Genomic DNA, 23,258 nt, shown 5'->3' with positions numbered 1-23,258 from the left:
GTAGCTCATGTGAATGAATGATTGGTTTTTTACCAATACCATACTATTATACCATAATAACAAAGCTTCTCATTCAAACAATGTTTGAAGTAAATCTCACTATAGTACCCACTAACTATTACATTGGAACACATTGTCAGAGTTTCTCGATGATATAAAGTTGTTGTAAACATTTTGCGGAGGTGTTTGAAGGAAGTTAATGTCCTCTCTTTGTCTTCTCACTTTCCTTTTCCACTTCCTCTTTTGCTCTCGTTCTTCTTCTCTTTTCGTGTCCCTCAATTCATTCTCCAACCATTCGTCATCTTGAATGCTAATTTCTAAAATTGACCAATGACTCCGGTGTCATATTGAAGTCAGGACTTTAACTGCCCAATTTCCACTTAACATACGCCCACTCTAGTTCAACCGTATATCCCTTGGCCCACATCAAGCAAGATTATTGAAGTTCTTTATTGCTGTTGCTCCATAAAATGATGAACCTCTTTGTGAGGCTGATTCAAATAAGTTGTCAGAGTATATAACATGCACTTCTACACTCCTACTGTCATAAGGATATACAGTACATTATTTATGCATTATAGAAAACACCATGTAGTATACCATACACCAATGATGCAATTCTATTAAAAAACATCTAAGAACTGCTTTTTCAATAATTGCCAGGTTGAATTAATTAATGAGTATATAATGCATATATATGTGAATGAATTATTAAGTTACTTTTTTCAAATTTCGTGAATTTACTAGTATGAATACAAATAAATAGTATATTTCGCACCTAGAGCAGAAAATGAGATTTTTCCGGTTCGAAATCGGTTTTCAAGTCCGAGGCCGTAGGCCAAGGACTAGAAAAGATTGAGAGCCGGAAAAACATTTTTTCCCGAGGTGCGAACGCTATTTTTCGCCACACACAAAAATAAACAATATATATATGAGAATAGTTGTTTACTAAGCACTTCCGAAAGCATAAGTGGAAGGTGATAGCTCTAGCAAATCTGAGGTAATCTGAATATCAGGAAATTGTCCAGGTGTTTTCATTTTTTATTCTGATTTTTCTAAATAACCTAAAAGATGATGTTCAATTATGTGGGAGGTTGAGTTTATACTTTTTATTCTTTCAAATGACAATAAGATGATATTATTATAAATGTTTTAATTATTGAATAATGAACACAAATAATGAAAAGTTTTTTGATCAGCTGTTCTTTGATCACCTTTCTTAGTTCCATGTTACCGGCTGGAAAGGGTACTCTTTCCGGCCTAGGCCGGAAAGAAACCTGTTCTGCCGTCAGACGAGAGTCGGCTGCAAACAATGTCTTTCAGATCTATGTAGGGACTGGAAAACAGCTGCTTTCTGTGCAGTGTGGCGAAAATAATTTTTCAATAACTTGCATACTTCAATTTCTACCCTGGTAATCTAACAGGCAAAGATTTGCCTTCGCAAAATGTCAGGATTTACTACAAACTCAGACAAATCCTGAAAAAGCTTGTATATTCCTAGTTCCGTGAAGAGCAAATAAATCAGTCATTCAACCTGTCTGATTAACGGGAGTCGGATTACAAAACGTACAGATAATCGCGATCCAACCGTATTTTTGCTGTAATTCGGTGTAACGGCAATTTGTCTGCTCCTTTGTATCTCTCGTATTGCTCACCCATTTCCTATTCCAATTCTTCTTCTTTTCATCTTCTTAATATTCATAATTCTCATCTTCTTATATTTGAATCCATTCGATTGCTTATTCTTCTTTCTGTTTTAATTCTTTTCTTCCTGTTCTTCTTTTTACTTCTCCTACTTCTTGTATGAGAGGTAAGCGGCGGCATCCCAGCATTACAAAACCGTAACTACACCAGGGCGGAGAAAAGATTCCTGGAAGAACTCAAATTTTGAATTTTATGGTCTCCAATAAGTAACGCTTTTCAACACCAACAAGGAACAAAAATGAAAATAATGCTGTGTAAGAGATTGCAATTAGGAGAGGCAATTAGAATGATAGAACAAGAGTCAACTGAAAGACCAAAAATAATACATGGTTAAAATGGACAAAAATCATATCGATTCTGACATAATAATAAGAGATACTTGGGTCGATTCATTTCATACATCATACAACTCATTCTGTCATATCAGACAAGATCCATAGCTATGTCTCAACTAGCAAGTCGCAATATGGTGTGAATAATTATGTCGCACTAACTAGTGATAAATAAGCAAACGCTTATTATAACCAAGAGAAAAAGTACTGCTCACAAATCAGCATTCAAGCTCACAAAGAAATTATCATTATTCAACTGTAAAATAGTCAAACTGTGAAAGATTGATAATAATCGTCTATTTCTAAGGTGTATTGATACCAAACATATTCAAGAAGATACTAAACACAAGGAGAATATGAAGAGAAGAGAGTGGAAATAAAATAAACATAGGGAGAATGAATATTTTTGAATTGAGAATTCAGTTCTTGTTTAGTTTTGGACTATAAATCTTTGAAAATGTGACAGCTTACTAATAGTAAATAACCTTCATCTCTTCTCCCATGAAATCATCATAGAGCATTAACCAACCATTCATCGCCTTATCATCACCTAAGCTCAAAATACTTCTAGAATGTTGCCTTTGTTAATAAATAAATGGATAAATAAATAAATAGATGAATATTTCCAGAGCCCAGCAAAAATGTACAGAACACAACAAGAAGGAACATAACGTTTAGCAAACATACACACATGTTCAGCCCACAGATTTTACAGAGGGGTGGGGTGATTTGAGACCAATAACGAGTGATAGGGGGACTTTGAGAGCAATAAAGAGGGGAATAAAAAGTCTTGAAGAGCAATAAAGAGATCAACGGTGGTACAGGGTACAGAGACGCAGACCATGAAGACTGAAAGAATGCAAGGCTATTATCAAGGCCACGATGGTGATGTCATTGAGGAGGCATCGAACTCTGTATAACGTGTAATGTGATCGACATACGCCACTTATTTCACAACTTATGAATCAACTCACGGTCCATACTAAAAGTCCATATAAATAAATAAAAATCCAAGTACCCTTCTTTTTAAAATTTTTTACTTACGATATGTTTCGACATCTGTGAATCACTTGATAATGACATAAATATCGAAACAGGTCGTGAGTAAAAAAATTTAAAATAAGGGCACTTGAATTTTTATTTCCTGATATTGTTAAGAGTAGCCCTAACAAATAAAGGTAAAAGTCAATATTATGCACATGGATTTATGCATCATTTTAGTACAAACTCTATAGTTCTCTCTATGAGCATACAGGGATCGTATACATATGCTTATTTACTGCCTACTGTATTCTTCCTCTACAGTTAATCGGTGTTATAAGCTTTAAGTTTGATCAATTTATAAAGCTTTAAAGATCATTTTCTGGTTCAAACATGGAATTTAACATATTCTATAAAAGAGGCCATACTACATGGAACTATGGTTCTTCGGAACTAAGGTTCATGGCTAAGATAGGGCTGGATGCACCATCTCAGTTCAAACGGAGTTAGATTAGTAGGTGATAACAACTCGGATTGTAATGCATTTTAATGAATGCGAACATAACTAAATGTAATCCCAGATTAGAGTTGAAACTTAGATGGTGCATAAAAATGGTCCTTACTAAGTTGCATCAGCTGGTTACACATATCAAGTGCAAAGAATTCTGCAATAAAGTGCACAATACAATACGTAAGTGGAAGTTCTATAAATTTACTTATATTATTTCCACAGTAAAAAAGTAGGTACCATAGATTCGTGAACTGCTTTGAAAGCACTAACGTCAAAATTAGTGCCAATAGACAGTGCTCTAATGATGCACTTATACATATTTAGTAATTATTGTGTTTTGGAAGAATGGAAAAGCTTGTCCACAATATTATTGAGACTATTAAGTATATTCGATAATATACTACATGTACTTCGATTTGAAAATTAATCTGAATTTGAGAATAACCAATTTTTATATCATGCAATTCTATTATTATTAAACAGTCAAATATTTCGTCTCAGACCAACTTCTATCGTAGATTTGATTTTCTATTAAAACCTGACCCGTGTTAGATTATCAAGTATTTGATGGGAGATTTCATCTAGTACTGTACACCATTGAAGAATCATTGATCAAATATTCTCTTTGTTGATTACATCTTCGATCAAATATTTGACCGTGTCGGGGCCGATTTATCTTTACAGATATAATATGATGAATCAATGAAAATGAGGTCGAGTAACATTTTACCAAATTATCTGTAATTGAATAATACTCGTAGTTACAACAAAATAATAGGATTACAATACGAATGCATGAACTGTTTGAAGCAAATCTCCCCAACCCAATTACAAAATTCAGATGACTATTGGAATTTGAATGAAAAAACAGAGAGGGAACACACCTAAGAGGGAGTGGCAATCTACATAGCTTAGTTGGGGGAAATTGGACTGAAAATAAGAGAATGAACAAGATTGCAAATCAGGCAAGAGACAGAGGAAAGAGTGATGGAGAGAAGGAGATGAAAAAGTAATTCCTGATAAGTAATGCTCTGAATCACAACAAAAGGAATAGTCTAGACTAGATTGTTGAATAATTTGTATATAAATGGTACTGGAAATTGACAACTTAAAAAAAGAAGTAGAATCAAACCATCTACTACAAGATTATTTATTTTGTAATATAAATCTCAGTGAATAAATAAATGGAACCTGACTATCTTGTAGTGCTTTATCTTAAATTATCATTCCAGTTTGTTGATAAAATATGTATTTAGAATGTTTTCTCTCTCCAAGACTTCTAAAAATTAAAAATCTTGGCCGTCTTGCTCCAATGAAGCGAGCAATCTACAAAGATGTCATACCCATTCCGTGAGATTTTCATCTGCAATTCACATTACATTACAAATACAATGCTGGGTGTGTCCTTATCTTTGGATACAAATACATTGTCAACCAGATCCAGAGTCTAATCTAATAAATAGATTTGGGAGAGAATAGATTGTTGGGAGTGTATCTCCCAAAGTTATTGCTGATTATATTGAGCCACAATGAAAAAGGAAGAGAGAAATTGACATTAATTATCCGTTTTATTCATTTTTTTATCTATATTTTGTTTTCATTTGAGTATTATTAGATAGTATTATACTGATAGGGAAAGGCAATAAATGGAAGGGAGCAATTATGATTTGAAATGAAAATGTAATTACAAGACAAATCGTAACAGATTAAGTAATCAGTGGAAATTATCCATAAGGGAAAAATAAATGACTCATTCTCGTGCACTTTTAATAAAAATCATTTCATCGATATGTCTATAAAAGTAGAAGATGACAGAGGAGTAACGTAATTTATTATATAGGGTAGTCATAATGATGAAGCAAATATCGCTCATACTCATTCCGCATGACAAAAGCATGCAAATTGATTCCATCAATATTAATTTTTGAAAATTCATATTACAGCTTGAATCAATTTGTGAGCGTGATAGACAGATTTGAGCAATTAATAGGAAATTGAAACGAGATTTTTTATCAGAAATATTTAATAATAAAAATTAAAATTAAAAAGCGTTGAACAGGAAAGTTATTTGATTATTCATTGAAAAGAATTTGGAAAATCAGGAATTCTTGACTCGATATTCATAAACTGATGATTGTAGGTGTTGAATTGGAATTTTTTAAGTGTGTAAAAAATCATTGAACTGAGCTTCAATAAATTAGACTATTGAACACAACCCTGACTATTCCCAACAAAACTAGACCAATTCATCACACCAATCATATTTCTCTTTCTTCTGTACCACTTCATCACCTATTCTCCTCTAAAATCTCTCTCTCTCTCTTTCTCTGTCTAGTGAGTCAGTTACCTTGGCCTATCTGCTCTCTTTCCAAAGACGCCTACCATAAGCTGCGATAGGCTATAAACATTATATATACACATATATTTCCAAGGCAATAACCCATACTGGAGAGTCCGTTCATCTCCTTTTAAGGCAGTCACTTACAGTGACGTCACAACAACTGTCAGCATTGGTTGGATGGAAAGCAACAATGCTATTGATGCGGAAAACTGACAGCTCGAAGTGAATGTGACTGAAGAAACACAGAGTTGTCGTTGCTTTTAAACGGTTTGAACGCATAGCGCACGTAAAACATTATCAATCAATGCTTTATCGGAATGTGAATGTAGGGTATGAGTCAAATGTCTACACTTGGGGAATAATGATCTTTCAACGAAAAGAATGAGAAGAATGTGGATGGGAATGACAAATTGGATCTACAATTTCTGAAATATAATGTACACTAATAAATTATATTGAATTATCAAGTTTTCATCGATGCATATGAAATTTCCATTCATGTAGACCTATAATTCTCAGCCATGTATTTGAATAGAATTTCCGTTGATACATCGAATTATATCGATATCAAATCCATCATTTTCAACATACGATTAGTTTGAATTATAATCAATTATACAACGAAATGTAAACGTAGGAAAACAAGTATATGAGACAACTGCCTATACACTAGCGGGGAGTGATCTTTCCAGAGTGAAAATAAGAGAAATATGTATATTATTGGATGATTGCATCCACATCAACTGCTGAATGTAATGATAATAATTCATGAATATGGTATCCGACCTGTGAGACATCAACATCATGAAACGATTCCCTCATAATTATTATTATTGTGAACAGAATAAATAGCTACCGAGTCCAACTGGCAGATGTATTATTTGAAATTAAAATAATCAATCAATGTAGGCTACAGTAAATGGTATTATCACTATATTTTTGCCAAACACACATAAAAAATTCTCAGAGTAGACATTCCCGAAAAACAATATTTTAAACTTCAAAAGTGGTTGAGTATGCAAATTTGTATTTTTTTGGTATATTCATTCAAATCCTTGTCCTAAAGCATTTTCAGTGCTTTTGTCATAAATCAGCATAATGACAATGTGCTGAGTTTGGTGTTATTACCGTATTGGGAAGGTGAAAAGCTGGTGAAATGTTTCTCGGAAGAATATTTTGGCATGAAAACTGATCCAATTTTTGGCGAGATTTTCATGTTCTGCGGTTTGTTTCTAGATTATTTGGCAATATAATGGGAAAATGTGTAAATGTTCCCAAATTTATCGCGAAATGAATGAGTCCTGATATTATTTATCGAGAATATTAAGGGATAAATCATAACGAATTTGTTCTGGAACAAAGTTGTTGAAAAGTAATAATGGTTTTCGAAGAGAGCCACTAATTTTCGAGACGAATTCAGATTCGCTTTGGTCTCCCATGAATGAGTACGTCAACAATGACTCCATTCTAACGAAGTACCGTTCAAATGTGACGCTTATTCATGAAATAATAGATTTTCATCAACTTTGCTTCCAGTAGCAGTTGTTTTCTGAACAATGTGAACTTTCGCTTATCATGAAGCGGACGTTGATGTCATGCTTCCCCTCATTAAACACACACACCTCCCGATTTTATGAAAACCTTCACGAATAACAAGCAAGCAACATGCTGTTTGAAGAAGTGCTGTACGAGTGTACGGTATTGAAGAAGTGATATTCAAGATTTCGCTTCAAGTTTGACTTATATTTGAATTGTATTTTCCCAAAAGATCATTCTCAAGGTGATGACAGTGTTAACTCATTCATACCTCTTTAAATCAACATTCCGATAGGTCTATCATATCATTTTGTACGAATTTCTTAAAGTGGAATTGAGAATTTCTCTTCAAGTTTGATCCATATTCTCATTCTATCCTCCCGGAATAATTTAGAGGATAAGATTCAAGATACCTATGCTTTAATTCAACATTCCGATAGGTTTATCCTATCATTTTGTACAACTTTCATAAAGTGAAATTGAGAATTTTTCTTCAAGATTGATCCATATTCTCATTCTATCCTCCCTCAATAATTTATAGGATAATATTCAATATTATAATGTACAATCAATATTATTTAGCAAAAAGTCAAATAACGCCAATAATAATAAATAAAATCCAATAACCGAATTACACGCTCATTACCCTCTTCTCTCCTTTCCATTTTATAAACATTTACAAGCTTTTAACTATTCATAAATAATTTTCTCGAAATATTTCAAGAAACACAAAAAGTTGGTACTTAATATCCAAGTGAATCTATATTCAGTAGCTGAAATGTATCTATCCAAATTTGCAAATCTGAAGGATAATCAGCCTTTTCAAAGCTGTATACATAAATCAATGTAGAATACCATAAATGTTATCTTCGATTTACGCTTTCCAAATATGTAAATTGCAGTCTATATATACACTACAGTGAGATTCTTGTCAACCTGTCAGCATTCCATATTAATACTACCTCTGCTTGCAATTCAATGTAATGATGACAGTTTAAAGGGAATATCACTGTAGATGAAACGCATTCAAGGGACCTTGAAAACTGCAATAAGTCCACGTGCGAATTTTGAGAAGCATTGATAGACAATTTGAAATCCAAATACGAATTTACAGCTACGCTAAATGAATGATAAACAGGATGTAGGATGACATCAGACTAGTAGTCGGCAAATGAAGTAGGTTTTGTGGAAGTCGTATTCTTGGGTGGAGGTAGTGAAAATGTAAGTTATCTGATATTTGACCTATTTTTATATTAGTTGACTAGTTTGTTTAGCAGAAAAATATTGAGGAGAATTGGAAAAATTGTATCCCATAGTTGACTAATTGGACATTAACTTGACTAGTTGGTTTGGTAGAGTCCTCAATCAGAAATATCGGAAAAATTTAATGGTTTCAATAGACTATTGAATTACTAATTTAGTTGACAATTTATTTGGATGCCAATACTCTATTATTTGATGTAACTTCCGACTTGATGTAACACATGTAAGTTAGGTGTAGTTTAGGAATACAATGTATCCCAAGTCGCATATTACATAAAATTATTAGAGATCAATTTTTTAGATTTGAAAAAAAAACAGTTGTTGGCTACTCGGTCATTCCATCTGAGAAATTGATTGAATAATAAATTGAATGAAGGTCCTACAGTTGAAAAATGCCATTTGTGATTGACTATTTGGATTTGGTTATTTTTTAAATCAGAAATATCATGATTGTCTTTTGAAGAATTTAAAAGTATCACCAGAGACAAGAAATATCCTTTCTTATCCTTCATCTATGGTATCACTATCGCTCATTACTTCTTCAAAATGTTACGTTAGCCATTCTAATTTCTGTGTTTGGAACCTGCAGTTTTTGCTCAAGAAATTAATAATTCTTCAAACATTAAAGCTGCTAAAGAATAGTTGGGAAGGACATCTGTACTAAGTTGAGAGTGTTCCCAACATATTTTTTCATTGACAACAATTCTATCCCACGGGAAAATGAAAAATATATTCGGAAGAGCTTTCCGTATATTAAAATAAAATTAGCATTCTCCTTATTTACCCATCATCTACACACCTTCTTCAGTGTATCAACAACTTTAACCAAGAACATTGCTAAAGATTTTAACACGAAATCATAATTTCGTAACCAAGTCAATATAGGATGATCAAGATCATGCTGAGTTCACTTCCAGGCTCCTGAAATAAAATCCAACGAGATTCATTTTGAACATAGTCAGCATAGGATGCATTGGAGTTATCTATAATGAATGCTTACAGTTTGCAGTGAATTCCACTATAAACCCACTCCAAAATCATGGTTTAATTACAATACCACAACACAGCCTATCTGGTCTAATTACTCGACTCTGAATAACACCATCAGCGTAATCAGAACAACTTCAAGGGGGGTAATAGCTCCAGGGGGTCTGCCCCCCCTCATTGAGGATGAGGGTTGCTTCAGGTAAGTGACAGCAGATAAAAGAGGAGTTATCATCTATTGATCACATATCAAAACTGTTTCAACTTATCTTTACTCAGAATTGATCAACTTTGAACATTATGCTAAGATACAGGAACTTCAAATCATGGTGAGATGGAGTATTTAATAACGAGTGTACAAGGTACGAGTATATTGTAAGTACCACAATGTACTCATGGAAATGCAAATGATAGGTAATGAGTTAGTTCGGAATATGAAAAACATCAATACATACAATAAGATCAAGAACCAGCTAAAAATTCTATATTTTCATCTGTTATCCATCCAATTACTGTATTTTCACACTCCCATGCCCATTATTATTACACTCAACAAAATACTGTATATTCAAAAAAGTACAGTAATTTAGTCCTCAGGCAGAGTGTTTGCTAAACATTTCCAAAACCGTCATAAAACTGTAGAAGGAATTATAATTATTTTTCTCCAGTCACTCATCCAAATCAGTGTCCACGCTACTTGTGTCTACTTGGAATTCACGCTAATCAGTGTCCAAAGCAGTGTGCATGATCATCTTCTTCAAGTTACGGTATACAGAAGAATGCTACAAGCAACGTGTCTGCTATCGATAGACCGCGCGAGACCGGTCGAAATCTCTGATCTGGTGGTAGAGAAAATTAGCATTCTCAGTATTTTCCATGTAAACACCGATCGATACTCAACCATGATCATCTCCTCCAGAATAGGCCTACTGCACGATGATAAAAAAGATAGTCTTCAGGCCTTAGACTACATGTGTGTGCTAAAAATAGTCAAAGTGTCAAGATATATAACATCAAAACCTCTCTCCTGATCGATCAAGACCTACAGAGAAAATAATTGATATTTTCCACCGGTCACCCATCCAAACGGCGTCCCAAATTAACGTTACTTAACCACGATCATCCTTTTCAACCTAACTGTATATTATCAGAATATTCACAGACCTCAAAATAGTGCGCTAAAAATAGGTAACCATCATTATAAAATAATATTCAAAACCCTGCAAGTAAAATTGATATGCCCGATCACCCATCCAAACATATTCCCAACTTCACGTCACTAAACTAGGATCACCCTCTCAAGATAACTGTATATAATCAGATGTGTATAATATACAATATACTGAGCGTCTCAGGCAACGTGTGTGCTAAAAATAGCCACCGAAACAAGACAACGAAAAACCGGTAGAAACATTTTTTCAAGAACACTCACCGGATGGTCAAAAAACTCTCTGGGGGTCCTCGAGACACAATTATTCATCATACTCACACAAACACAAGACACTCTAACACATTAAACTATACGGACGCGAAAGGGAACGAAGCTGAGCTGAGAAGCACTGACACTGAAACTTAGCGATGATAAGAACGAATTAAAGTAAATCTGCTAGCAACTACAACTCATCGGTGCATGGGCCATGGGCCATGGACATGAACTACTTCTTCGGCAGAGTCAACAGGTTGCTGCAGTGCTGCCACTAGAACGCCGCAACCGACAACAAACAGAAATTTCCCTCCGCGCGCCGCCAAAATTCCCTCCGCGTGTGATGAGGAGTCAGATGTGTTTCGAAGGTCAGGGCTGTCGCTGTCAGTCGGTTAGTTGGTCACTGATGTGATGGGGTGGGGGTAAGGGGATTTTGGGTGGTTTTTTGGTCAGGATAAACAAGGGTGAGTATAGATAAGAGTGATGGAGAAGTAGAAAGCTGAAGTCTCTCATAATAATCATTGAAGAAACAATAGGGGTCCACACAAACTCCTCTATATAGATGTTGAAAATCTGTCATAACTACTTCTTCTATTTGGTTACTATGGAGTATGGTCGCATAATATTCTGGAGATTTATAAGCAAAAGTGATGGCACTTCACTGGGCAATAAGTGACTCGATGGCACTAATCTTTGAAGGATCTCCTCTTCGAAAATGCAAAACCCCCTTTTTCTTCAATTGAAATGTTGTTTGTAGTTCGATGTAGGCCTATCTATAGTAATCTCAATTTCCCTCTGAGGATAATCCTCACTTAGCCTAGTCCCAGCTTCTGCGAGGCTAATCGGGAGAAATAATTGTGTGATGAAAATGATCATTCACATTTGAGTAGTTTCCAAACCAGCGGAAAGTGATTGTATAGTAAGCTATCGATTAGTCGAGCTGGGCTCAAATAGTCATCATTCCATTGTGAGTATCGGAGCCGTCACTTATCTGATCTGTGATGGACTCTGACTACTCAGCACAGTATACTCATACTCTCTAATGTGTATGAATTTTAATAGATCTACTCATACTCATTCGCATACCGTATACGTTTATATCAAAATACCTCTATAGTGTATACTACAGTAGGTACCTAACTATATAACTGGTTGTATAGTTACTGTAGTCTATACCTGTGTAGAGATATAAACTTTAACATTGCGAACCCTAACTTCAAACCTCTAACGATGCTTTGAACGATTCAATAGATGAAAATGCACATCCAAAGAATCAAGAAACATAAGTTTCTAATGAAAACGGAACCAATGTCCTATAAAAAAGTTTTCGCAAGAATTCTAACTTGAAATTTTTCAATGACAATTCATTTTATTAATATCGTTGTTAGCTTATCCTGTACTAATTTGAACACGTTATCAATGAAATTTCCAATCAACAGTTGGAAACAATAATCACAGTAGGCTACCAAGAAACAATAAGTTATTTTCAATATGTCATGTAATGTTGACCAATGTAGGGGTAGGCTATATTAATCAGTTATAAATCTAAAAACAAATTGGAATAGAGATGTGTACTGAAAATCAATGGATTCCAACCAGGAAGTTTGAGCAACAAATAAAAGCTGATCGAACGAGAAAACTGTAGAAACTGAATGATGAAATGCAGATGACGAGACATATTATAGTTAAGAGATAAGGCTTTTCATTATGCGATAAAAAATGAATTATGAGCTGATAAGTAGAATTCATACAATGCATTTAGATATTTACGACCGAATAGTGATTAAAATCGTGTTTCAATATTACAGTATTCACAATGCATGGATAGAAAAAATCAGGGTTTAATCATATTGAATCCCTCTACAGAGGACTGACGACTGAGATTAGTGAAATGATTCAACTTTTATTGTTAGGATACAAATTTTATTGAGGCCTGATCTTTCCTATGAGCTTGCTTTAAATGGAGAGTCTTGCTGAAAATTATTATTTAAAAACTGGTTTGTACGAGTATATCACCAATTTAAAAACATATTTATTCATTATAAATTAATTATGATGAACATTATTCCTACCCCAAATGGTGACATTCATTTGTATAAGTTTTCCTAGTTTCTTTGAAAACTGCTTGGCAGGAGAAAGAAGGAATAGGGAGAAACAACAGGTTAGAAATTGGAATGAAAAGAGAAGAAGGCAGGGCTAGGACAACCTACGAATTACTTGCACAAGTAAATCATAGGAATTTTATTTATTCATAATATTACATCGGAAACAACAGGTAATAACCCAAATATGCTTCCTTAACACAACAATAAGTCCAGTATACAGTTTAATAAAAAAAAATACTAAAAGTAATACTTTAAAGTAGTACTAAATTAAAACTAATACTTAAAATTGCAAGAAGTTTAATTGATGGGAGAAAAGAAGAAAAGGAAGGAGTCCTTCCAAGGAGGTATCGTGAGAGAATAAAATATGGAGGATTATGAAGACATAAAATAAGTGGAGAAATAGAATTATGATAGGAGAGATGATGAGACTCTGAGAAAGAAGCAGAGAAGAAGGAAAAAGAAAAGTGGAGACAGAAGAAAATAAACGGAACGTCGGCGATGCGGATAGCTGAGCGAGAGAACGTTACAAAGTGAGATTCACTGCAAACTGTCAGAACTGGTTAAATGGGAAGCTTTCAAGCTACTCTGGAGGAATGCTGACATTTTAAAGTGAAGCGGGTCCGCATGTGGATCGGACTATTTCTTCTTCCTCTGCTCTTTCTCCCTCCCATCAATGAAAACGCACCAACCACAAAATTGATGTACAAATTGAACAAGACAGCAATGAGCTGCGTCTTGCTTCACAGGATTCACTCAACTAGTCAAGCAGAAATTTTCAACTTTTATAAATTCTAAATTCCTAGTTTATAAATATTTTGGACTCAAAATTGGACAAAAATCATGAATTGTGAACATAATTTATTTTTGGACAATTTCTATCTAAATTTGGGAAAGGAACAGTTTTAAGCTTTAAGCCTGTTGTTCATTACCCAATCATTCATAGTTGAGAATGATATTGTAACCTATGTATCAATGTATAAATAAATAAAAATGAATAAATATTTGTGATGAATTATTGCGAGGGCGTATGCAGGATAAACTCTAGAGGAGGGGGGCAAGTACGGATTAAGAATGCAAATTTGGGGGGCCCAGGAGGTATGGAATGAACCAGCGGGAGAAGGGTCCAGGGGTCCTACCCTGATAATATTTTGAAAAATTACCGTATCTCCCCCCCACCCCAAAAAAACAAAACTCTTTTTGAGTAAAAATTTTGCTTCTGTAGCCTGTTTCCAAAAGTAGGCCTACTCGACAAAAAATGGAATGATGGAATTTTTGATCAGGCTATTATTTAGTTTAGTTTTAATCATATCCTGAAACATTCAAAATCTTGAACAGTAGTTTTTTATTCATTCATAGAATTAGCACTCCTCATTGGAATGGTATTGAGAGAGGAAAAGGAGATACAAGTGTGAACCCTTTGATAATCATCTCCAAAATTCAATATATAATTTCTAAAATTACAGTTGAATTACAATTAAATTGATAATATATTATAAATTTCTAAAATACGGTTGAAAACTTATAAGACTGTTTTATGTTATGGCTTTAAACTTGAATGCGTTCTTGAGGATAAAAAATCATTGTTAGTCAGTCACTTGACTATTCGATGGTTTCCCCTAATCTTTCACTCAGAGAAAAATTCAGTAGAATAAAGATGAGTATTTTTTCAAATTTTGTTGCGCTCCCTCACGTTCTTGAGAAGAAAATTGTTCAACTAAAGACCTAAGAGAGTTTCTACTTCCTTTCTCAAACTACACCAGAAATTTGACACTTTTCAAGAAATTGCGTTTTCAATACCTATACTATTCTACTACTTCGGAGCTAAAAAAATCAACTCCGTTCACAAGTTTAAGCTAAGGACAAAAAGAGTTTGGTTCAAGCACTCCGAAATTCCTTTACACATGATCAATTCTCCAGTACGTTTCTAGAGCGTTCACCCAGCCTTCTAACTAGCTACTAAGCCAAGAGTGATGACATTTGTTTCATGAGGTCAATTGAAAAAGTCTTCAGATTGAGACATACAAAATTGGCAATTTTCAATTCCTTCCTTGTCCCTTCTCTCTACTCCAGCTCTTGAGCTGGATTCGCACACAGAAGTGACAGTAAGCTGTGAAAATATAATTCGCATACGTTCTAATGGGATTATTCATAGTCGCTTGGCCGGGCTGTATGGCAATAGTCCAATTAGAACTCATGGCAATTATATTTTCAAAGTTTACTGTCACTTCTGTCTGCGAATCCAGCTCAAGAGCTGGCTGGAGTAGAAGGGCCAAGGGAGTAATGAAAAATTGTCAATTTTGTATGGTCTCAACTTTCGATGTCCTGTACCGTAGCATTTACCTTGGGTTTCAAGGTTCATGTAGATGTATAATTCGCTAAATAGCTGAGAACTGGGTAAAACTTGTACGGAGTTTTTTCAAAATGTCCAAACAAAAAGGTAAATTTAGATGGAGAGCATTTTTGGCGTTCTAAAACCAATCAAATTGACCGGGATAAAAATGATCAAAGTTCCTTTCTAAATTATTCCAAAATCATTACGATTTTACAGTTTTGTTATAATATTAATAACTTTGTATTAGGAAAAAGAAATAAATTTCCGTCGAAAAATATATTTAATTTCTGCCATAGCTACCTACGTACACCCATCAAGGTCTATAAATACAGGTCATGAAACTCGTGTTCCTTATGGAGCGGCCATTATGTGGGGTCTTTATGGCGGTACATTTGAAATATTCCAATCTGCTCATAACAAAATCATGTATTATGCTTTTTAAAAACAATATTCTGGTTCAGATAATATTGAAATTCAGGTTTTCGATTTTTTAATGATGAAATTTCAATAATAAATAGTTCAATAATTTATTTTTAAAAATTGTTCTTATTCTTGTAACTTGTTGATTCATAAGGCATTGGGACAAAAGGCAAACCTCAAAGACAGTTTGAAGTTCCCAATCTATAAATGGAAAATCAACAATTCAGTTCTTAGTTGGAATCTAAATATTATTATTCTGTGGGAAGAATTTATCTTACAATTCAAAGCCAAGCTATATTCCTTGAACAATATAACTAAAAATAACACATCATGTTGTTCAATCTATAATGATAACAGCTGATAAATTTGAAAATGGGTGAACTAGAACTCCATAAAATGGCGATTTTGCAATGCATCACGGGATTGTGTCATGACCTGTATTTATAGACCTTGACACCCATGAATAAGTTGTATAGCCCACTATAAATGCATGTTAATTTAGAACTTAACCGGTAAATTGCTACAGTACTTTCAGCACTCATCCATTACCCATTTCCAGATGGTTGACACGAGAAAAAGCATAAAACTGCAGCGGCTCAACTGCAGAGGACAAGCTTTCCCTCGTGACTGAGCCATCTATACTCTGTCCAGACTGCGATGAGCGCTGAAAGATTAAGCCGACCCACCTACTACTCACACATACAAGCGCAGTCTTCTTTTGTGTGTATGAGTAAAGGGACGGTCTGTCTACCTGTATACTAAGTACATCAATGGCGAAGGTAGGCCGGGCGTGTGTGCCTGCGCGTGGAGGAGCGAGGGTCGGCTTAACCTTACAGCGCTCATCGCAGTCTGGACAGAGTATATACTATACAATCATCATTTGATGAAAAATTGGAGGATATGAACATAGGTAGGCCTATGTGGGTGGAAATGTTTCCCTGGATCTCTTTATTGAGATTCACGTTAAAAGTAGAAATTATAGTACGGCAAAGTTGCCAAGTTTATTTATTTAGCTTCCACTGCCTTCTACAGTAACTATATCCTATTCGCAGATAAACTAAACGTTATTTTTCAGGATAACGCTTCCAGAAGCTTGTTCAAATTAATTACCATACAAGTGAATTGCTGTATTGTAATTGATCTGTCTTCAAACTTGGGTAAGTCACTCAAAATCTTGATGAACGATTTTTTTACCACTATCAAAAATAATTGGTTATGTGTCCAACAATAGTTAAAATAATATCCATCAAATACTGATCTACCTACAAGTCCATCACCGCTAATACTATTGAATAATCCTACAATATTATATACTAATTCAATAATATCACCATAAACACACACCCCACATTGAATCTGCTATAACAATAGAAGGAAAACATTGAGTAATGAAATAATACATCAAATTGAAGAGAAAACAAAGCACTACAAATCTACCGTGAGCATTCATTTTTACGATGCATTGTTGGAGAGTTGTAGGCCCTGAAACATAAAAAATAGGATTATAAGCTGTTATTTTAACAATTTTACACTTCGTATTATTTCGAGCGTATATTTCAAAAACTGTTGGAGATATCACAAATCACCAAAGAACAAATATTGTAAGAAATTTATCAAGATTCATTTCTGGATAGTTAGTCATGTCGGTTGAACGCATTTTTCTCAAGATATGAGCCTGTAAGCAAAATACTGTATTGAAAAATTCAACTTTTAAACCACCCTCATCCCTTTAGCACAAGGGTTAGAGATGGGGACTTTTGATATGTTCACCCCCTAACTGGTCCCAAAAAAGCTGCCAAGTCAAAAATTGTGTTCAAAACATTCTCTCCAAATTCCTTTTCAATTGGTTTATTTTTGCATAATTGAAGATATCACACTCAACACTGAAGCTGCTGCAACAGTCGTGGGGATGTGCGTAAACTTATGAAATAATACATCGAATTGAAGAGAATTTGATGCGCTATAAGCTCATGATCAGCATGGATTTTTCCCATCGATATTCAAAAAGTTATAAGAGCAAAAATAGCAAAAAATTGAAGGAAAATGTGTTTTTTTTTCAAAAATGTCACATCTTTTAGAGTGGATATCTCGAAAAGTGAAAGAGATATGGAAAAAGTTATGAGATCAATATTGTAGGAAATTATGTAAGCTTCAATTTCTTATAGAATAGTCGTGTCTGTAAAATGCATTATTTTCGAGTTATATGCGAGAAACAAAAAAATAGTACCTTTGAACCACCCCCACCCCCTTAGCACAGGGGGTAGGGGTGGGGACTTTTTATGTTTACCTCATCACTACCCTAAACAGAACTGCGGAGTTAAAAATTGTCTTCCAAACTTTTCCCTCTATAACACTTCGTTGACTGGGCTATACTTCAACTACTAGCGGAGAATGAGTAATGATGACTGTATGATGATGATAATAAAATTGCGTGAAGTATTTTCATAGATAGAATTTGTGAGCAGAGTGAATTATATTAGTCAAAAATTGTAATGATGAAAATGAACAAACAAATATTCCTAGTTGCAGTGATTGCTATAACTATATATCTTGTAGATACAAGGAAGGATAAAATTAAAACTTTATAGAATAAAAATAAAAACACTAATATTAGCAAAGTTTTTATTAGACTAGCTCACCTAAAAACATTCAATTTTTACATTTCAAGAGATCTCAAATTGGTAAGTAATTGTGCTACCTTTTCAACTAGTACATATCATTTTCACTAGTACATAAGTAGATTATATTTTCACTATGACACAAAAATATAATAGATGGAAATATAAATTTAGATTAAATTTCTTCAAAATTTGATTTCCTTTACTTACATACTTTATTATTGAATACCAATATGAGAAAAATTGAGGATCTTTGTATACAATCAAAATGGTTTACAACAATAAATTAATAAATCTATGAATGTTTTTAGAATTTTAATTAAAAAAGACAGGGAGTATTTCACCAACTAAAATAGAAAAGACCAACCACTTCTACATACATCGTACATAACTGCAGTCTCTTTACCTTTCAATTTTTTCACCGAACTCTCGTTAATTCAGAATTTTTTTCAATGAATACTTATTAAAAGTGGTTCTTGAAGCAACTGGCGGAGAATAAAACTTTTATTTTTTATCAATAGAATACTTTATATTCCAGCAGCTGAAATACGATTAGAGTGTGAATGCATTTTACTGAATTTGCCAAGAGAATATGTGCAAAACAATTGTCCAAATGTAAAATTAAAGTACTAGGTCCTTTAGTAGGAAATGATCTGAGAAATATTAAATTGGTGGTTTGTAGTACTGTACTTAGAAATATCCAGCTGAAGCTTAAAAAACTAGTTGTCTATTTAGGTGGAATGAGAACCAGATCAGTATAGTGGATATTTCAAATCGTATTATCTTATTAGTATTTCAAAATAATTGATTGAAAAGTATTTGTCAAACTCTTTCACAATATCTAGAGTACTAATCAGAAACATAATAATAATTATTATTATTATTACTATTATAAATTTAGTTACTATTATCAAGACAGAATGAAACTTCAAAACCTCCTGGTTGATTGTAGGGAGAAGCCTACATGGTTGGACTGTCAAGATTTATAAATAGTACGACACTACCTTTCAACCAAGGTAACAGCTTTTCTATCAATCTTACCAGTCATCTTCTACATAAGTCCCAAAACATACAGAATAATTTTTGTCACATTATAATATGAACAGTATCAATAATAGAATACCAACTTTTCCTGTTTTAAATCATCCAGAATCATCAGATTATTACAGTTTCTCTCACATTGCATCATCGGTCGGCATAAATAATATTACAATATACAACTAATGTTATTGAAAAATAATATGTGAAGATGTAGTTTTTATAAAATTATGTTTTATATATCACACTCACCTGTACAAACTGTTGATTTTTCAATACGTTTTGATAATTTTTTCAACACGAATTTAACCAACAATAATATTTCAGGATTGCAACTGAGCAACGTATACTATTTCAGATAGTTTCAACCTACTTAAAACAGTTTAATTTTCATAAAAGCCACAAATCAGTTTGATGTGATGAATCACAAATATCAGACATACAAAAAAATGCACCACCTAACACACGCTAAACTCAACATAGATTCATGTTGGTAGAATGTTTGATGCACCACCTAGCACACGCTTAACACAACGAAAATAGTTCAACTCCCTGCCGAGGTTATTTGTTTAGCACGGGCGCACTAGTGGCGGTGAGGTGGTGACGTCATTTACTGCTGCTACTCTCGCTGAATGACTCAGAGGGTGGTCTCCGCTTCTTCATCGAGTTGAGTGCTCGTTCGCGCAGTTTGCGTTCCACCGCCTCGGCCTCAGCACCATCATCATCCGACTCCTGCAATTCATTTACAACAAATATGAAAAAAAACAATTTTAAAGAAATAAACTTCATTTATTTTAGTAAACAATTAAGCATGGGATGTAACTAAAACACTGTATATTTGGTCGTTTCTAATAGGAGATCCTGGTTAACAAATCAAATTCTTCATTACCATAGTACGATAAAATTTTCAAAACAAAAACACCATTCAATTTCAATATTATACATGAATATTTCTCACAAGATAACCTTACAAGCGTTTACAGCTAAATTTTTACAAAATTAACTTTCAAGCGTTGACAGCAGAACCAATGGTTTGTGTGCAGCAACTAAAGTCTTTGCAAACCTCAGATTGCAGCATTGCTCTTGTGGAGTACAGTGTTGCCAGATTTCACAGATTCCAGAGTGCTTGTGAGCTATAATTGTGTGATAGAAAGAGCGAAGGCCTTTTTGATGGATACAGCATAAAAACTGCAACAATTTGCTCCTATTTTTGTATTGAAAAACATTGGCCATTAAGCCCTGTGCTGAAAACTAAGGTTTGCACGGACTATAGCAAAATTCATAGAAACCTTTCAACTTAACAAATTAATGAAAAATTTCATCTATAGATCTACACCAAAGAAAATGAAATAAAGCAGAAACAGTGATTTACTAAAATAGATTGTTGCAATACAAAAAAACTGAATTAAAACCTCAAACCTAAAATGCTTCTTATCTCTGTATAATAAGCAAACATCTGAATGGAGGTGACAACAATTTTTCCCTTGCTAAGGATGATAATGATAGATGACTGGACCTATAGTTTTAGGTGAGTTCCGAACCACCGGGAAGCGATTATCAATCTCATAAGTTGGTGGAGTTCGGCTCAAAGTAGTAAATGAATGAGAAGAGAAGACTATAGGAAAGATGAAATCATCATAATAGCCTACTTCACGCAAAGAGTGAAGTCATTACACAGTCATTTGAATGATCACACATCAGATCATAGATGATCTGATTTATATAGTCAATCGTTTATAGTCATCAAATATTCTAGTCTCAACACTGGTCTAATAGATAATTGAATTTTTGATAAAATTTGGTCAAATATCTATGCGAACTACATTAGAGCAGCCATCGTCTCAGCTACAGTTAGCGCACGATGAAATGGCCCCTGGTTTTTAATGTTTCAAATGGCAGCCAGGGGCCCTCTCGTCGTGCGGCACAATAACCTAAGTTTTGGGTGAAGATCACAACAGTCAGTTAGTAAAGCTAGTCTTCAGTAGCCACCTTTACAACGCAAAAGCCAAAGGTGATAAATTATTACTAAGCAACTGAAAAATAACAATGTCAAATGACTTCATAACAATGCCTGCTGGATCAACCACTTCCCACTAAATTTAATTGAAACTGTTATGTTTAGACGATTTAATTATTTGTGTCTGTGCCCAATTAATAGATAAATATAATTGAAAAGTAATTGTAACACAGAGTTTTTAATGTTTTAATAAAAAATTCTTTTCAAGCTAGTTGAATACTCACGTCAGTTTCATCAGCCTTGCGTTTCTTGTGTTTCCTGTGCTTCTTGTGTTTCTTATGTTTTTTGTGTTTCTTATCCTTCTTCTTTTTCTTTTCCTCTACTTCACTCTCCTGAAAAATAAAACGAAAATCAATCAATCCTTTCATCTTTCAACAATTACATAGAATTTACATCAATTACATTACATGATTCTTCTATCACATGATACACAAACAAAACTCTATCAGATACACTTAATTACAGCAGCTAAATCTATCCTGAACATAAATAACAAAAAGTTATAGATTGACAGACCCGAAAATGAAGCCCAATACTCCGCCTAATAGGGTTCATGGTCGTTATGGAGTCTTCCTATCAATATAGGATAAGTGCCGAGTGTTATTGTGGTAAGTTGAGAGAAACACTTCAGCAATGGTCACACCAAAGATTCTATCTCAGTCACACCGAAATCAGTGGATTGGCTGGATATAGTGAGGTTAAATAATGTATAAAATAAGCATTTGATTACAATTGGTTTGATATCCTTGTTAATCCTTTTCCAATCTTAGTCAGATTGTTTTCCATGCATAGATATGATGAACAAATAGAATATTTTTAATCTCAATTATAAAACATTATAATAATCATTACATAATGAAATATAATAAATTTTCTTTGTGAATATAATAATAAATTTAATTTGATATACAGTTGGTGATCATAACAAGAATAAACTATTTATAACATCAGATATACCCAAATATACTTAGTATATTTGTGATAAACATAGTAGTTTCAGAGCCTATTATGGAAAGCGGTGGAAGAGGAAAATTGGCAACAATGTCAGTGTTATTTCCACTGACTTAATAATGTAAATCTCACTATGGATTTAGAATTTTCTACTTTCAACAATTACAACTGTGTTCAATTGGTTTATATCCAATTTTCATTCATAGATTTAGCTACGATATTTTTTGACTCGTCATTGAAAAAAGCTGCCATACGCATATAAAACATAGAAGAAAAATGTTAAATTACTGAGTAAAACTTCAACTTCTCAACACTCACCTCCGACTCGGAACTAGACGCGGGCGCCTTCTTCTTTTTCTTCTTTTTCTGTTTCTTGGCCGGTTCCTCATCTTCTGATGACGATTCCTCCTTTTTCCTTTTCTTCTTCGGTTTCTCCTCCTCTTCGCTGGACGATTCGGCACCACGTTTGTGCGCCTGCTGTTTCTTCTTTTTCTTCTTTGACGCCTTTTCGTTGTCCGACGAGCTCGAGTCGTGTTTCTTGTGTGACAGCTTCTTCTTCGGCACTTCTTCTACCTCTTCTTCTTCTTCCGCCTCATCGTCTTCATCGTCTGATTCGTCTGACGATCCTTCTGAGCTCTTTCGACTCTGACAACATTAAAAAAATATAGAATTATTTATTGTTTAGTTATTCACTTTATTAAG

The 23,258-nt window shown here is 34.0% G+C and overlaps 2 protein-coding genes across 9 annotated transcripts in view; both read right to left on the bottom strand.

Moving 5' to 3' along the window:
- Window positions 1-11,306, bottom strand: part of LOC111051634 (four and a half LIM domains protein 2) — a 276,721-nt gene extending 265,415 nt beyond the window's left edge. For both annotated transcript variants that reach the window (XM_039437942.1, XM_039437946.1), the window contains exon 1: window positions 11,085-11,306. In XM_039437942.1, the coding sequence (XP_039293876.1) occupies window positions 11,085-11,135 (51 nt within the window). In that variant the 5' untranslated portion in view covers window positions 11,136-11,306. The remainder of the gene's footprint in view (window positions 1-11,084) is intronic.
- A 7,234-nt stretch (window positions 11,307-18,540) lies between these two features.
- The window catches only part of LOC111062006 (serine/arginine repetitive matrix protein 1), a 38,164-nt gene continuing 33,446 nt past the window's right edge, over window positions 18,541-23,258 (bottom strand). For 5 of the 7 annotated variants that reach the window (XM_039437933.1, XM_039437932.1, XM_039437937.1 and 2 more), the window contains 3 exons: window positions 22,875-23,201; window positions 21,830-21,937; window positions 18,541-20,320 (listed from right to left, as the gene is read on the bottom strand). In XM_039437933.1, the coding sequence (XP_039293867.1) occupies window positions 20,195-20,320; window positions 21,830-21,937; window positions 22,875-23,201 (561 nt within the window). In that variant the 3' untranslated portion in view covers window positions 18,541-20,194. The remainder of the gene's footprint in view (window positions 20,321-21,829; window positions 21,938-22,874; window positions 23,202-23,258) is intronic. The other 2 variants (XR_005572485.1, XR_005572486.1) reach the window with 1 other exon arrangement.

The sequence above is a fragment of the Nilaparvata lugens genome, chromosome 11, assembly GCF_014356525.2.
Source record: "Nilaparvata lugens isolate BPH chromosome 11, ASM1435652v1, whole genome shotgun sequence".
NCBI classification, from domain to species: Eukaryota; Metazoa; Arthropoda; class Insecta; order Hemiptera; family Delphacidae; genus Nilaparvata; species Nilaparvata lugens.
This window is presented reverse-complemented; position numbering and strand designations above follow the sequence as displayed.